Raw genomic sequence first — 18,966 nt, forward strand, 5'->3', positions numbered from 1 at the left:
TAAGTAGTAATAGGTTTATTACTTAAGTCCAATGTTTGATAATTGTCCTTTGTTGCACTTATGCAGTGTAACATAACATTTTCCTCATTTGGTTTGTCCTAGGACATGGCCGAATTTCTCATCCAATTGTATATGTGAATTGCTATTGGACTAAAATAATACTATAAAATTGGTGCAAAAATTGAAATCAAGTTAACTAGAGGTGTGCTAGAATGAAGAAATTATTCGTGCACCCTCTATCTTTGCCTTCTACATGCATGGGCTTAAGTAGTAATAGGTTATTACTTAAGTCCCATGATTGATAATTGTACTTTGTTGCACTAGCATAGTGTAACATAACATTTTCCTCCTTTGGCTTGTCCCAGGACATGGCCGAAGTTCCCATCCACCGTGGTTGGATGTATGACCGTTGTTATCCTGGAAGAAGAGGTTTGAAGGAAGATTTTCTCATAGGAGTTGAAGACATTGTTCGGACGGCTCGACAATATAAATATTATGCTCTTGATGGAGGGATTAGATGCCTATGCTTAAAGTGCCAATGCACTAAAATTTTGAAAGACGAGGTGGTTAAAGTTCATCTATACCAAAAAGGATTCATACCAAATTACAAGATTTGGACATTTCATGGTGAAGAAATGCCCTATGTTGATTTGACTGCACAAGAAAATTGCCTTCATAGTTCAAGTACTGTTGCACACACCTCTGAGATGGATCAATTTATGTATATGCAAGAAATGGTGAATGATGCTCTTAATCGACATGCTTCATTTAAAGAACAAGACAATAGCCGTTTAGAAGAGTCTCCAAATGAAGCAACTCATAGGTTTTACAATTTATTGGCAGAGGCAAATCAACCTATATTTGAAGGGGTAACATAGTCAAAACATTCAGTATGCGTTAAACTTTTGGCTCGCAAATCTAATTGGAACATTCCCAACCAAGCATTAAATAATATGGCAAAAATCTATTTAGATCTAACACCACCAAATAATTATTTGCCAAAGAATTATTATGAAGCCAAGAGATTAGTTTCAAAGTTGGGATTAGAGTCTAAGAAGATTGATTGTTGTGTTAATGGGTGTATGCTTTTTTAAGACAACGATAATGGCAAAAATGATGCATCCTTGCTTGAATGTAAATTTTTTGGACAAGCACGATATCACACAATCCATGCAGGAAGAAGGAAAAAAAAACCAATTTCATTGAAATCTATGTTCTACTTGCCTATAATTCCAAGATTACAAAGAATGTTTGCTTCAATGGAAACAACACAACACATGACATGGCATTATGAGAACAAAACTCAATGAGTGCTACGTCATCCATCTAACGGTGAAGCCTGGAAGCACTTCGATCGAAAACATGAATCCTTCGCTAGTGATCCTCGTAACGTTTGACTTGGTCTATGTTCAGATGGATTTAATCCATACATCCAGGCGTCGTCTTCACCATATTCTTGTTGGCATGTGATTGTTACTCCATACAATCTTCCACCTGAGATATGTATGACAAAGCCTTTCATGTTTTTAACATGTCTAATACCAGGTCCATATAATCCAAAGGCATCCATAAATGTTTATTTGGAGCCTTTGATTGATTATTTGAATAAGTTGTGGAATGGTATTTGGACGCATGATGTTTCAAGGAAGCAAAATTTCCTTAAGGGCGACTTTGATGTGGACTATTAATGACTTCCCTGCATATGGAATGTTATCTGGTTGGAGCACACATGGTAGATTAGCTTGTCCACATTGCATGGAGCACACTAAGACATTCACATTGAATTATGGTTGGAAAAGTTGTTGGTTTGACTGCCATCGGAGGTTCTTAGCCACTAACCATCCATTTAGGAGAAACAAAAAGGCATTTCGCAAAGGGGAAGTTGAAACCGATAGGCCACCTCCTAGGTTAACCCCATCACAAGTTTGGAGAAGAGTCAAAGATTATCCAAAAGTGATTGAAACTGGTGTGACAAGGATAGATGGGTATGGAGAGTGGCATAATTGGACCAAAAGAAGCATATTTTGGGATCTTCCATACTGGAAAGATAACTTGCTAAGACATCATCTCGATATCATGCATATAGAAAAGAATTTCTTTGACAAAATCTTCAACACCGTGATGAATGTTAGTGGCAAGACTAAAGATAATGACAAGGCAAGAAAAGATTTATCTTTATATTGTGGCCGAAAAGACTTGCAGTTGAAGCCACAATCTAACGGGCGGTTACTCAAACCAAAAGAAAATTACACCTTCACAAAAGATGAATCTAAAATAGTTTGTCGTTGGATCAAAGAACTAAGAATGCTAGATGGTTATTCTTCAAACTTGGCAAGATGTGCTAATATCGAAAAGGGTAGTATTCATGGTATAGAAAGTCATGATTGTCATGTCTTCATGGAGACATTACTCCCTGTTGCGTTCAGCTCATTGCCAATGCACGTGTTAAATCCTCTAATAGAAATTACTCATTTTTTCAAAGACTTGTGCTCAACAACACTAAAGGAGCATTCACTGAAAATGTTAGAGGAAAATATTCCAATTATTCTTTGCAAATTGGAAAGAATATTCCCTCCTGGGTTCTTTGATTCAATGGAGCATCTCCTTGTTCATTTGCCATATAAAACATGGCTTGGTGGGCCAGTGCAATATAGGTGGATGTATCCATTTGAAAGATGATAAACCATGATTACTATATCTTTGTATGTTTTAGACTTTTATTCTTGTTTCAAATCACAATCTATTCATTTCATTTTATAGATTTATGGGGGGAATCAAAACGTTATGTAAAAAACAAAGCTAGAGTGGAAGGATCAATTTGTGCAGCCTACTTGCATCGTAAAACAACATATTTTTGTTCTCATTATTTCAACAACTTCATCTTGTTGCCTAGCAATGTTAGGAATGAAACACACTGGCAAAATGAAACATGTGACTCAACATTATCAGTGTTTCAAGAAGTTGTTCGTCACGCAGGCAAGGAGTTAACTTATTGATTAATTGATGTTGAATTCAATTTTGCTCATGTCCATGTGTAATCAATTGCGCTGAAGTTAAATCGTACCTTGAGTATGTTCTAATCTCAATCTTTGCACCTTAATCAAGAAGTTTATATACTTATTGTTCCTGTAGAGAACAAATAAGATGAGTTAGGCACAAGCGTCACCTTACCATGTAGTCCGTTATCTCCTCAATTGGCCTCCTCCCGGTTGGTACATGTCAGCTTGGACCCAGGAGGGGTTACCTGCAAAAGAGACTCTGAAGCTCATGTAAGTCAAAGCTCTCAGAAGGTCAAATCAGTGATTAATGAAGTAATGAATGCGTACCTTTAATTACTGGGGTCCACGTGTATTTATAGAGCATTAATCATCTTTGGTTATGTCATGGGTCGGGCCTTGGCTTGGGCTCTAGTTTGGGTTGTAAGTGGGCCTGGCCCCTAACCTAGACCCTTAGGAAGACCTACTGAACGCTAGGGGGCTTGGATTTTATTAAGTATATTTAGAGTAGCCAGCCTAGGCCGACTATTTTTGTTGGCGGTTTACATTGGTCATGTGTCGTCTTGTGCAGGTTGTCCCTCTAGACGTTCAGGTTATCGGTTTAGGCTGGTAAGGCTCAGGCCAACTCAGCCTAGGTTGATTACTTGACTGCTTTGGCATATATGTATCGTTTTATTACTATTTGGTCGAGTTGGCTAGGCGTGGTAAACTTATTAATTGTATTATTATCTAGTAGCTCATTCATTGTGGCTAACCAAGTACATGAAGGAATTGCTTCTGCTCGAATATACTCAGAGTTTCCTTACTGGTTCAAACATCAAGTATGTATGCTCCTATTTCTTAAACAAATTGTTGTTATCCAAATTCATGTAACAATTTATTGTTGCATATTTGTAGGTTTATAATGCGCCATTAAGTCTAAAAAATCAAGATTTAAGGGATTTGGCAAATTGGCCAATGAGATACGTAAAAGAATGGCACACATACTTTGTTAATGGATACGAGTTTCACACTAATGAATGGTAAAAGGGAAAGAAGACAATTAACTGTGGTGTGTACGTCAAAGGCATTACAGAGGGTGGTTATGATGATTTTTATGGAATAATTCATAAAATATTTGAGCTAGAGTACAATAGTTGCACTTCTCCAAAGAAAGTAGTTTTTTTTATTGTGAATGGTTTGATCCTTCTAGAGATGGTACAAGGGTGAATCTTAGGTATAATATTGTTGAACTTGAAATGAGTAAAAGATATCGACCTTTTGATCCATTCATTCTAGCTAATAATGTTAGACAAGTTTACTATGTCCCATATCCAGCATTTCAGAGCATCGACAAAAATGGTTGGTGTGTTGCGATACAAACTAAGCCTAGGGGTCGCATTGAGTCAAATGAGGTGGAAGAGGATATTCCATATCAAGTTGATGAAATGTCACATGCCCATGAAATAATCGAAGTTGAAAGTGTATCTACATTGCATGACTTTGATGGTGCTCCTGAAGAATTGGAAGGAGAAATACAAGAAGAAGATGGAGAAGAAGAGGAAGAAGAAGAAGACGAAGAAGATGAAGATGACCAAGAAGAAGAAGAAGAAGAAGAAGAAGATGATGATGATGATGATGACGACGACGACGAGTATGACGATCATGACAAAAATGATGAGGAGGATGATGACAATGATGATTGAATTATTTAGTTGTTGTGAGATGTTGTTGTGGTTGTTGTAATTGTTAAATTTATGTAAAAGATTCATTAATTATGTTTTGACAAACTTTAAATATTTCACTTATAAAAGTATTATTTTGTGGTTGGTAATGTGAAATAACACTTGTCATTTTAAACTATAAAATAACTATCTCATTGATATTTGATGTTCAATTTTGTGGTTTTATATAGTTTGATTGTTCAATGTCACCTAGACGTCCATCTGGTTCCGATAAAGGGAAGAAGACAAAGCCAAGAAGACAGCCACCAAAGTATATCATAAGGGTTCCTGGCCAAATACCACAAAGTGCGCCCATTCAAGCACCATCACTTACTGGGGTACCCACACCACACCTAGCTGGGGTTACCACACCATCTACATCCATTTTGTCACCACACCCTATTGTGGTACCCACACTAGACCCAACCATGGTACTCGCACCACCTACCTCCACACCACACCCTACTATGGTTCCTACACCACCTACCTTCACACCACACCCTACTGTGGTTCTCGCACCACCTACCTTCACACCAAATCCTATTGTGGTTCCCACACCACTTACCTCCACACCACACCTAGGAATGGCAAAATGGGTTAGGCCCGCCAGGCCGACCCACCAGCCCGCCCAAAAAAGGGCAGGCCGGGTTGGAATTTCCAAGCCGTCAACCCGTTGTAACCGGGCCCGCCTGACCCGCTAGTTTAGCAAGCCAAAACGGGCAAGTCCACAGGCCAGCCCGCCAGCCCATTTTTTTTTTATTTTTTATGTTCAAAATTAAAAATAATTAAAAAATAACACTTTTTTATATTATATAAATAAATTTATATATATAAAATAAATTTATAAACAAAATTTTAATAAAAAGTTAAAAGAGTTAAAAAAATTAAAAAAAGTAAAAAAAAAAAAAGATGGGCTAGCCCGCCGGCCCGCCAGCTCACCTGAAGGCGAGACGGGTTACAGTTTTCGGCCCGTTTACTGATGGCGGGCCATCCCAGCCTAGCCTGTTTTTGGTGGGCCGGGCCAAAACGGGCATGGCTGGCTCGTTTTGCCACCTCTAACCACACCCTACTGTGGTTCCCGGACCACCTACCTCCACACCACAACCTTCCCATCAAGATCATCCCCTGTTGTGGTTCACACTTCTTGTAGACCTTCCTCATCCTCTAATCCCTCTTCTGATTTGCTCTTGCAATAGATGCTCCTAATTCAGCTGCTGATGATGTTGACCATCCTCTCCATGAGCGACCGATGATTGAGCCTTTTAATCGAGGGTAATATCTGATTATCTTAAATACTAATTTGTATTCCATGACTTGTTATTTTCCTTGCCTTCTTTTTGATGACTTTTATGCATTTATATTTAGGTTTGTTCCTTCTAGAGTTGCTTCTTAGGCAATCACAAGATCTATTAAGCAACAGTTCCTTTCGCCTTGGCCATCATGGGGAGCCATACCTCCAGAAGAGAAAGAACCTTTCTAGCAACGATTTAAGGTAAAACGTTATGAAACTTATTTTCATTCCGTATTTATGTTTGTATTTCAAATGAAAAGTAGATGTTCACTGCTATTAGACTTTAAATACCATGCTTATTGTGTTGTCAAGATCATATGTACTTGATTTATTTTTACAGAGGTCGGTTCAATGGAGACCTGAGCATGAAGGTCAAATTAAAAAAAAATTCCACTCCAAAGCATCTCATAGGCTATCTGAGATGTTTAGAGATGCCCGGATTGTAGGAGAGCGCCCTTATTGGATTGGGGACCATATCTAGAATCCATTGCTAGAACATTGAAATTATCCTTCTTATCGCAACAAATGTATTACAGCCCAAAAGAATAGAGCTTCAAAAAAGGGTGGGACCCTACACATAGCTGGTTCCATTACCACTCATGAGCATGCCCTTCGTATGGTATAAACCTTAATTTTTTTAATTTTCATATTATGATATAATTTACTTCTTTTAAAACCAATGTATACATATAACCATTTATTTTGTTAAAGGAAAAAGAGTTGGGGCGAGAGGCATATATTGATGAGGTATTTTACCAAACTCATCTTCGCAAGGGATCTGGCCAGTTTGTTGATGAAAGGTCTCGAAGAACACATGTAAGGAAATCCTTTTACTATTTATTATTTCCTTTAAACTTAAATGTTGTACCTTATTTAACTAATTTGTCATTGTTTTCTTTAACATGAAGAATTTTCAACTAGACTCTCACAGGTCAGATCTGAGCAAGGGTCATGTGCTGATGCGTCAAAGCATAATGATGATGCTGATAAGGAAGACGTCATTAGGACACAGTGTTGGGTTGACGTTGTCGGCAGAAAAAATAAAGGAAGACTTTATGGCACTGAAGAACTTGACAAAGGTTACACCGCTGGAAGAGGTATCCATAAACAACAAGCATCTTCTTCCAGTAATGTTGAGGAGGTCGTGAACCGACTAGAAGAACGTGATCAGGCTTATGAAAATTTGAGAAGTCAGTTTCAAAACTTCCAAAATCTAGTCATGGCCTTTCTACCTGTTGATGCCCACACCGGTCTTCAACAACAACAGTCCAACCCAACACTGCCCCAACAACAACCCACTCGAGTCCAGCCACAGATTGAGCAACAAGAAGAGCCTGCAAAAGAAAATCATTTAGATGATTATGTAGATTATTAGGACTTTTTCTATACTGAGTTTGTTACTTATGTCTGCTTTTACATTAGTTAAACATAACCTATGAGATTGTGATTGATAGATGTTTATCTTTATTTCACTTTTATATGCAGACTCTTAAAATATTTATGCGTATGCGTGTGATGTATATATAAGATACATGTTTGGATTGGTTAGGGATAATTATAAGATGGGCATGTCTAATTGTATTTGTCAGATTACAGGTTTGATAAATTTTGTGGCTGTGCGAATACAAAATGCATTGGAAAATTGTTTTGAAATTACCGACGGATTATTCCGTCGACAATCTGTCGGAAAATGCTGCACCACACTCATGTATTTACCAACGGACATTATCCGTCGGTAAGTGTTATCTACGACCCTTTTACTGACGGATTTCAACCCGTCAGAAATCTGTTGGAAAAAGTAGTTTACAAACGAATATATGTTGTTATCGACGGATCTCAGCCGTCGGTAATATCTATTTTTTTTTGTAGTGTCTATGGTCGAAGAGGTTAGAAAAAGCAACATTAGCTAATGCAAAAATTGGAATAACAAACTTTGTACTTTTTCGTGTGATGAAGTTTTGACCAACTCAACTTATAAAGTTGTGACATACACATTAGCTCTTTAAACCAAAATAACACATGTAATTATAAGATTGAAAAGCTAGAAGATTGTAAAGCATATTTTTCATATCCAATATCAATAATTCAATTCTTAGATTATTAAATCTGTCACGAGCTAAAGGTTTAGTAAACAAATCGGCCAATTGACGTGGAATCTCCACTTTGACTGTGTACGGGTATGAGTATGAGTAATATTTGATTTTTTCAATCGATATGGGGATGGGGATGGAGATGGGTATGTACATATCCATATTGTCTCGTCCTCACACCCGCCATACTACTTATCCCCGCCCTCATCCTGTTCTCATTTAAATTATTAAAATAGTTATAGTCTATTAAGTAACCTTTTATATATATATATATATATATATATATATATATATATATATTACACACTTTCTATTTTTTTATTTCTTTTAATTGTTTGATTTGTCATGAAATTCATTCATATCTCTAAGATATTTTTCTTCTTATCACAACCTTTGTGCAATTGTGTTCAAATAATGTATGCCAATTAAATATTTTTAATGTCTTATTTGAATATTTTTATTGTGTATTTTTTTTTCACATTAGAATTTTTAACTCTCCATTTATTATTATTACTTTTTATTTCATTTGAAAAACTATTTTGTCTTGGTAAAACAATTTTTTTATCTATCCAAGAATAAGTTAATATTTTTTGAAAAGTTTTTTTAGATCTCGAATTTATTCTTTATCTTATCATACCCTTACTTATACTTTTGTTTTCCTTTATGCGATTTACTTCTAATACACACAATTGATATTATTTTTAATATTTTTATTTGTGTTTATTTTTATCATGTAGAATACTATATTGGTATTTCTTATATAACTATTTTTATTTTCAAATTCATTATCTTAAGTGTAATTATATCCTTATAATTGTGTAAATAAATTTTATTTACTATAATATAATAATTTAATGTATTTGTCATTATTCATTTTCATCACCATCTAACATATATTAAGTCTAAAAGATGAAATATCTGTTAAAATTTAACTATTAGTTTAATCTTTGTTTTTTGTATGATTTTAATCAACTGGTGTATTATAATTTTTACGACTGTATACAAAAATAGATTTCATAAGGATTTAAAAATTGAACTAAGAGACATTTAAAACATTTTTCAATTTGAATATTTATTTTCCTTTTATAGTTTTAAAAAATATTTTTAAATTTTATCAACTAAGTTTTATTAGTATTTGTAATTTAATAAATATTTTGGTTGTCATGAAAATTTACTTCGTACTCTAATTTAAAATGTATACAATGATAGTTTTTTTAAAATATTTGATATATAAGTAAGGAAAATACCTTTCTTTTTATATTAAATATTTAATAATATTATATTTCCTTTATCTTAATTTTTTATTATTAAAAAATAATTAATCGATATTGAAATAATAAGAAAATAGATATAAATAAAATATGAATATATATTTATTATCTGATGAAAATGAAAATGAGATAAATATTTGATACCCATTAAATTTAAAAATAGTAATGAGAATTTAATTATTTTTTTGGAAGAAGTGCATGAAATTCATTTAGTTCCGCCCTTTTGCTGGATAGTGACTTTTGGACGATGGGGTGTGTGTTTGTGAATAAAACTTTTATTATTTATTATTTACTTGGGTTATTTGGAAGCTAGTGCATTATGTGCATGAAAGAAATGAAAATTTATTTATTTCTTATTGACTTTTATATAATTCAATAATGAACCATACAGATCAATATTATTTTGGCTAGAACCATACATTCATTTAAAATGTTTCATGTGTAGAATCACTCACTCCTGCCTCTTCTAGTGGTTCTCTCCTAGTGGTTCTCTCGGAAACAAATTACCTGCAAAATTAAATAATTTTAATGTTAATAACTAAATAAAATAAAACATTCAATGTAAAAAACATACTAGAGACTACTGACAATAATTAAAATTTTAATTTTGTTTATTAAACTCATGCTAAACATAATGTTTTTACGTGAAAAATATTATTAAAACAAAATTAAAATAAAAAATATGGGGGCAAACCTATTTCATATAAAAAATTATAAAAAAAAGACTTTTAACCAAAAAACAAAATTAAGAAATTCTAAATACTAGAAATTAATATCTATTATGAAAAAAATAAAAAACAATCTTCTAAATAACATAAAAGAATGCTTTTACATACTTTTTTTCTTCCCATCTTATAACAGTCAATTTATCCACATAACATTATTTTCTTTAAAAATATAAGAACACTTAAATTTCATATACGAGAATAGTTCATTACGGTTTGAATTTAAACTCTGATTAAATTTTATAATTTCAAATGTTGAGATATGAAGAGATGAAATGAAATCTAATATCCAAGCTTTTAAAGAGAATTAGATTCCTTTCAGAAAAATATTTAAAAAAGATTGGCTGACTGCAATTTAAAACAATCAATGAATATTTGGATGTTCTGACCATCAGTGAGATGAAATATTATAAATCGAAAAATTGAAAAATAGTTAGAAATAACTTCATATTAATTTAAAATATCATTCCAATTTTATCACCGAACTTTTGAAATCCCAAATAAACAAGACTTCAACACATTCGATTTGACAAATATTATATATTTGTTTAACTTTTATATCAACATATTATATTTAATTGTAAAAAAAAATAAAAATTTAAATACCTGATATATGATTACAACGGCAATATCCGTCGAAACAATGAACTACTGAAGCACCGCATCCTACCGAACGAATATTGCGAATACAATCCTGCTTTGTTTGACATGGAGTTATAGTTATAACAACATCTTCTGTGTTTGTTTCCTTCGAAAATGAATGACCTATAAAAATAATTGTATGTTTTTATTATAGGTATGTACCAGACAAAATAACATTCAGAAAACATAAGATAAAGAGAAAATAAATACCATAATAAACTTCTGTGGCAAGAATTACAAATAAAAATGCTAATATGAACGAATTCTTTGACATATCTCTCATAATGTTTCAAAATTTGAAATGTTTATGTTTGCTGTAATAATTTAAGGTTGATCTCTTTTATTTATAGGAAAAGTGTGAAGGTCATATTAAATGCAACGTACTGAACAACAACGAGGTAGTAATGTAAGCAGTTTCGTAATAAATACAGTGTTTAATATTGTGTATTAATAATAATAATAATAATAATAATTTATTATTATTATTTTTATTATTATTATTATTATTATTATTATTATTAAGTGTTTGTTTCTAAAGATAATTTAAGGAGAGTGAGTGAACGTGGATGAATTTGAATGAATAGAAAAGAAAAGGTGAGGTTGTTTTTTTAATAGATGTAATGAATAAAAAAACGTTTTAATAGATTACAAAATTTAATTATTATTATTAATTTTAGTGTTATTATTATTATTATTTAATAGTTATTATTATTGTTATTGACCATATTATTATTATTATTATTATTTAATAGTTTTTGTTATTGTTATTGACCATGTTATTATTATTATTATTATTATTATTATTATTAGTTAATAGTTATTATTATTGTTATTGACCATGTTATTTTTATTATTATTATTATTAATACAATTAATATTATTATTGTTATTATTAATTATTCATAAAATTTAGTTATAATAATAATAATAATTTATTATTATTATTAATTTTTTTATTTTAATATTTGGAATTTAAAGAAAAATTATAGGAATTTGAGTAAAAACATAATTATTAAGTTGAAATTTAAATAAAATTAATGGACATTTAAGTAAAATTATAGGTGTTGAGTTATCTTTTCTTCATATCTCTTAATCTATGTAAAAATTAAAATATTTCATTTTTCTTTAAATTCATCTGCACAAATGAATTGTGATCCCTGAAAGCAACCAGGTTTCTTTCATTTTCACCCATCCTTCCTCTCAAACAGTACATATGCACAGTAAATAATCAGACAAGAGGAAACCAAACTCACTAAATGAAGACTTATAATTTGGACATGCTGACATTACATTTTCTTACAAGAGAAAACTTTTTACATTAGTGTTACACCAGATATTACATTACATAAAATTATACCAGATATTAATTACGTATGTAAGTATTTTATAGATGTATAAATTTTATACATCTATAAATATTAATAGTAATTAATTATTAATTACACTAATCATAATAATTTTAATTAATAACAGGTATATTTAATTATATTAATAATAACTCAAATTAATAGTAAAACCAATTAAAATTATACTATAATCACCATAATTTCAATTAAAAATTATTAATTTGAGCATAATCTTAATAATTACCGAACTAAGATTATTTTATTGAAAAAATAAAGACTGTGGCACATGTTTAGTAATTGATTTAATGTTATACAGATAGTCTAAACAACTAATAATTAATAAATTAAAGAAACTTAATAATTAACTGAATTTCATAAATTGTAATAATAGTTTTAATTAAATTTTAAAAAAAGTGGGAATTGATATATAAAGATAATTAATGATAAACTAACTGATTTTAGTAATTGATCTTGTTCCCTGCAGAAGACAAACAAGATGAGTTAGGCACGAGTATCACCTTATCATGTAGTCTGCTATCTCTTCAGTTGGCATCTTCCCATTCGATACATGTCGGCTTGAACCCAGGAGGGGTTACCTACAGAAGAGTCTCCGAAGCTCAAGTAAGTCAAAGCTCTCAGAGAGTCAAATCAGTGATTAATGAATGTGTACCTTTAATTGCTGGGGTCCACGTGTATTTATAGAGCATTAATGATGTCTGATCATCCCATGGGCTGGGTCTTGACTTGGGCTCTAACTTGGGCTGTGAGTGGGCCTGGGCCTTAACCCAGGCCCTTAAGGTTTATTGAACGCGGGGGCTTCCATCATACTGAGTTTATTGAAGTGGTCGGCCTAGGCTCTAATCTTATCGGATATGCTGGAGTAGTCGGTCTAGGCCGGCTACTTGCCTTGATGGCTTATGTTGGTGATATGAGGTGCAGGTTGTCTCCTTAGATGTTTAGTTTAGGTTAAAACCGGTACAAGTTAGGCTAACTCGGCCTAGGCTGGATACTTGGCTGCCTTGATATGCACATTGTTTACTTATTTGGTCGAGTTTGGCTAGGTGTGGTACACCAGTCCCCCAGCCTTGTCCGATATGAGTTATCGGTCAAGGATGATATGTGTTGATAAGCTAGCGGAACCGGCTAGGTGTGATACATATCTAATGTTATAGAGTAAAGAAAATAATTTTTTTATATTACCTAATAAATGAAAGGTTTATGCTATTAAACATTTAAATTGAAGTGTTAAACATTCTCGTGTGAAAAGAAAATATACAATAAATAAAATATTAAAAAATAATATAAATATTCAAATGTGAGACATAAAAAATATTTAATTAACATACATCATTTGAACATAATTGCATAAATGTTATGATAAGATAAAAAATATATTGGATATGCAAATGAATTTCATGACGAACCAAACAATTAGAAGAAATAAAAAATAGAAAGTGTATAGTAATGTAATATAAATATATATATATATATATATATATATATATATATATATATATATATATATATTAGGTTACTTAATTGACTAAGAATATTTTAATAATTTAAATAGTGACAGGGCATATCGTCATACCCAATTGAAAAAGTCGGAGATTTTCCATACCCATACCCATACTTAGTCAATGCGAGGATTTTCTGTCAAAACAAGGACGTGTTTAGGCAATACCCATAAGACTATTGACTATAATCTAAATGAATATTTCCAACAAAAAAATAATTAATAAACTAATATAATAAATTGTGTACGAAATTATAATAATAATTGTGAAGACTTAGAAATTGAAATTTTAGAATTGATAATGGTTTAAAAATAACGAGACTCATTTATTTTAATATTAAAAAGATTTATATAAATAGAAAGTTTTATAAACAAGTTTCATTATTCTAAAACACACTATTAGGGATGAGGGAACGAGTTCCACATATCTAAACAACGAGTATAAGACTTTTATCTGGGCAGAACCCATGACCATACCAACACCAATTCAATACATAAGTGATAATTATCAAAATACTATGATTATACTATCACTCACTAGGCACAAATATATTATCAAAATAATAACAAATCAAATAACATACAAATGGCATACATAGGACTTGAACCCAAATCCTCTCACACAATAAAATATTATCAACCACTTGAGCTAGTACTTTTCCACATCATACCAATTAACATTTAATGTCATTAAAGTTCCCACCACCCGCCTTTATTAATTAATTAATTAATTAATTAATTAATTTCCACGGGTCTTACATAATGGGTTTAAAATCAGTACTTTATTGTATATTGCCTTTCTTTTTTTTTTATTTGAGCTCACCCTACCTGTGTGTGTTTGGCGATGATCATGTATCTCGTTACATGAGAGAAGATGTTGATGCAGATAAGTCCGTGGATACTTAGAGCCGGAGAGGGGGCCAACTTGGGAATTTTGCATGGTTTTTATTTTCTACTATTATTTTTATGAAGTTATAATCTAGATGGTTCATTTGACTTTTGATTTGGTTATGTATTGACGAATTATAGTGATGTTTTAAACATTTTGGCGCTTATAATAATTTTTTTCCCGCGTCTCGGAAATGTGTTGAATAAATGTTATCTATTTGGTTATTTATAATTAAATTATCTTAAATAAGTAATATCCGTCTAGGATGTTAGAGTACCCATGTTCATACACACTTTCTTACTATTTCATTATCAATTAATTAATTCTTATAAAAAAATAAAAGAAGTATGATGCAAGTAAGAAGAAGCATCCTAACTAGGAAAAAAATTAAATTTAGTTTTAGCCATAACAACCCATGAAAATATTTTAGTTTTAGCAACAAAGGTACAAATAGGTGGCCATAAGAGGAATAAAAAAAATATTAGTTAAAGAACTATTGGTTACAACAATAAACAATTGTCAAATAGTAAATTCCACATTGTTTTTGGTCTTATGTCAAATATATGTTATAGTTTTTAAATTCTTTTCTTTTTAGGAAACTCGTGGCTACCAAGTAGCTTAAGACACATTGGCCAATTATATATATATATATATATATATATATATATATATATATATATATATATATATATATATATATATATATATATATATATATATATATATATATATATATCTTTAATATATGCACACATTTTGTTCATGCTCTTAATTAATTTTTTAATTAAGCCATTGTGCCTTCTTCTCCCACAGAAAATATTGTCTCATTTTGATGATATATGTGTAGCTTTTATTGATCAAAGATGGTTTTCATCACTTGCGTGATAAACAATTGGTAGTTACTAATTAATTCTACAATTGCATGCTATTATACCCATTTTTTTAGGTTTTTGGCTTTGTTGTTGATGGTGTTAAATATGTTGTTCTTTAATTTCTACACTCTTTGTTGGCTTCGATCAGAAGAAATTTGCTTCATTATTCATCTTTTTTATGGTTTCTTTGGACCAACTTCAATCCTTATTATACTTAGCTAACTACTGGTAATCCTGATACTTAAGCTATATGCTATATTTGTGGCAGGTTCAGTTGGTACTGCAGGAAGTAGTGAGAAATTCAATTGCCAAACTACAGGTTTGAGTTAAATTTATTTATTTTTGGCCGCTGATGGTGTGAAAGAAGTAATATGATTTTATTTAAATATGACAATGATTGTAGGTATTGGGATTGAAGCGGTTTCCGACTCTTGAAGCCAAAGTAGTAGCATTATCAGAGAGATAATAAAGTAGACCAGTTTAGTGATGTATAGCACTTGTAATTTTACTTGTATGATGATTTCAAAACTTACATACTTATTTTTGTAAAATTATTTTCATTGTTTTTATGTTGAATCATGTAATATGTACGTTTTTAATTTTTATACTATTTACTCATTATATATTTAAGTTGATTGTTATTTAGTATAATTAAATTTGAAGTATTTATAATAAGAGAAGAAAATTATTTATAATGAAGTCAAAATATTGTATATAAACACACAAAATTATGTATATAAAAGTAGTCATTGTAATATATTAGTTATATTTTTTTTGTTAATTATTTAGCCACCGAATTATATTGGTCGCTAGATGTTTCTATTTTTGGTTACCATCTGGAACTAAATTAGTAACCGAAAATTTTTAAATTTAATAAATTTTATATTCAAGTTAGCGACCAATAAATTTTTCTTTTTGCGACCGAATTAGTCACCAACAATTTTTGTGGCTAAATTGGTCTCCCATAGCAAAAGGTGACCAATACTTTTAGCGACGAATTAGCGACCAAAATTTCAGTAGCTATTTAGCGACCACATTTCAATTCAGTCACTAATGAGTTTGCCACCAAGGTTTTCGCAACTACATATTTTTGGTTGCTATTTCGGTCGCTAAAGGATTTGCGATCGATTTTAAGCTTTTTAGCGACCAAAATAGGTGGTCGCTAAAATGCTTTATCGAAGAGAGTAAGGCCAAAAGATGAAGGATTATTTCAATAAGTATTTTATACTTAGTGTTCATTGTTTTCATTTGTTCTTGTTTTGTTTTGATAATTAATATGTAATACATTGCAAGATTTTAAAATGTATCAAAATAAATCAAAATCTATAATTGGCAAGAGCGAGGTAGATGTTTACCTAGATGAACCAACAATAGATGATGAAGAAAGTAAAGATTTTGATGTACACAAATATTGGAAGACTAATGAGAAAAAATGCTCTATGTTGTCTATAACGGCTTAAGATATGCTTAGCAATGCAACACCTTCGATTGGAAACAATAGCAAAGGATACTAGAGGCAAGGGGTGGTATGGCCCCCCAAAACATTTTGATTTTTTTTAAAATTATATGTATTTTTAAATTCTTTAAATTATATATATCTTTTTAAATTAGGTAGTAGTATATTGAAAACTAATGAAAATTAAATTAGGTATATTTTTATTTCTTTTATTAAGTACAACATTTAATGTTAATAAATAATAAAACATAAAATCAAATATAATAAATAAAAAAATTATTAAGATATTTTTTATTTTTTCTCCAATTGTCTTTTTGAGTTTTTCACATATTGTATTCTTCTCTCACGATTATCTATTTTCTTTTGTGACTGAAGAAAATAAAAATTTGGACACACTCATCATTTCTATCCTAATTTTTCATATATTTTCTTCCATTCTTAAAGGACAAAAAAAGTAACTCTCTCTTGTCTCTGATAGTGAAATATTTGTCTCATGACTCTTTTGTATATTTATTTTTTATGAATATAGAAGAAAAAGTAATGTATTATGTGGTTTATCATAGTCGATTTTTGATTGTGACTTGATTATCATAGGTTTTTTAGTAATTATGTCTCCAATTTTTTTATTAGATTATGATAAATTAGTTTTTAATATTAACATTCTTTTGTAAATATGTATATTGATGAAAAAAAAAAAGAGTAAATTCATATTTTAAAAGTGATAAAAGAGAAACTACCGAGAAAGATGAAGACAGGATAATATGTTGTTCATTCGCATAACAATGAAATGAAAGCTTCTAAGACTTTTGAATCAATACATACACTTTAATAAAATGGAAGATGAATATTTTGCAGATAATATAATCATTTACATTGAAAATAAAAAAAAACTGAAAAATTTAATTATAATTTAATTATTTATGAGTTTAAAAATGTTAAAAAATGATGAACATTCCTTTATATATATATATATATATATATATATATATATATATATATATATAATTTCTTTATAATTATAAGTATATTAAATTTTGTATTTATTTTTATTGAAGTAGTAATAATAATTAAATATATAAATTTTGAATATATTATTTGATTTTTTCTAAATTTTTGATCAAAAACCAGCGGTTGTTCGAGACGAGACGAGAAGAACAAAGTGAGAAGGGAGGAGGGCAAAGCAACAAAAAACTAAATCATTGTCAAACATAACGGGGCCTTTCTCTTTCCCTTAATACCACAACAACTCACCAAACTAAAGGAGAAGCATTGGGGAGAAAAGAAAGCTTAAACGAAGACAATAAAAGAATCGACGAGAGAGAAAAAATTGGCAGAGGAAGCAGCAACGAGAGAGGATAAACATCTCGTAAAAAGTTGTCAAAATACTTTTTGTTAAAATATCTTTTCTATTTAAATATATCATAAAAATATTTGTACCTAACAAACCATAAAGATAATATTTTAATCAAATCCCAAAATGTTGCATCACATTATTTAATTGCATTTAAAAAAAAAAAATACAAAATACAAATTATATATATATATATATATAAGTATTTTTCTTTTATCTTTAACTATATTTCAAAATAAATAAAAAATACAAACTACTAATATAATAAAAAAGGAACTACAAATATATTTACAGCACAACATATTCCAAATCTTCTTTCAACTGCATACCACAATACAAATCATACATTATCTTTTATATAACCACTAATATTAAAAATAAACCGAATTGAAATAAATATGAAACAGATATTGTAAAATAAATTACTTAAAATCATGAAAATCTTCAATACATTTAATTTAAGAGAATTATAATATTTTAAATATCTTAAAAGAATATTGTACCAAACAAACTATAAAGATAACATTATAATCAATCAGTTTATTTCTAATTTCCAATCAACAAACGAATAAATCTCACTCTTTCTTTATTATAGAAACACATATAGGTAGTTTGATGAGAATACTGAAAAGAGAAAAGATCATATAATTCTTTTTTCCTGTGCAGCAAAAGCGTAATCATGAGCTTATCATCAGAAAGACGAGGTAAGTTTCAGAAGGTGTTTATGTTCATGTATCGTGATTTTCAATAATCTCATAATTTAAGATTTTATATCTTTTATGGTATATTCAGGAACATTTCACCGCCAATCGTTTGAG

General features: G+C 30.3%; 1 protein-coding gene, 2 long non-coding RNA genes and 1 pseudogene across 3 annotated transcripts; 3 read left to right on the forward strand and 1 right to left on the reverse strand.

Annotated features, from left to right (window-relative positions):
* The first annotated feature begins 368 nt into the window (after positions 1-368).
* Positions 369-2,996, forward strand: LOC146881753 (uncharacterized). Its single transcript, XM_085668707.1, has 2 exons — positions 369-2,676; positions 2,763-2,996. Exons 1-2 carry the CDS (start codon positions 1,618-1,620, stop codon positions 2,994-2,996), a joined length of 1,293 nt encoding a protein of 430 aa, XP_085524833.1. The 5' UTR covers positions 369-1,617.
* A 957-nt stretch (positions 2,997-3,953) lies between these two features.
* On the forward strand, positions 3,954-4,681 carry LOC146881754 (uncharacterized; annotated as a pseudogene).
* A 5,014-nt stretch (positions 4,682-9,695) lies between these two features.
* Positions 9,696-11,058, reverse strand: LOC114168940 (uncharacterized). Its single transcript, XR_003600791.2, has 3 exons — positions 10,929-11,058; positions 10,683-10,841; positions 9,696-9,858 (listed from the first exon to the last, which is right to left on the reverse strand). It is a non-coding gene; the product is annotated as an uncharacterized LOC114168940 (long non-coding RNA).
* Positions 11,059-15,279: 4,221 nt separating this feature from the next.
* Positions 15,280-15,967, forward strand: LOC146881755 (uncharacterized). Its single transcript, XR_014986216.1, has 2 exons — positions 15,280-15,660; positions 15,745-15,967. It is a non-coding gene; the product is annotated as an uncharacterized LOC146881755 (long non-coding RNA).
* Positions 15,968-18,966: the final 2,999 nt, after the last annotated feature.

The sequence above is a fragment of the Vigna unguiculata genome, chromosome 11 (assembly GCF_037176805.1).
Source record: "Vigna unguiculata cultivar grain cowpea cultivar isolate G323 ecotype 2 chromosome 11, ASM3717680v1, whole genome shotgun sequence".
Taxonomy (NCBI): Eukaryota; Viridiplantae; Streptophyta; class Magnoliopsida; order Fabales; family Fabaceae; genus Vigna; species Vigna unguiculata.

Coding starts and splice junctions, on each gene's coding strand:
- LOC146881753 (XM_085668707.1), top strand. CDS start 1,618: ATGGTATTTGGACGCATGATGTTTCAAGGAAGCAAAATTTCCTTAAGG. Junction 2,677..2,762: donor GGATGTATCCATTTGAAAGA/TGATAAACCATG, acceptor CATTTTATAGAT/TTATGGGGGGAATCAAAACG.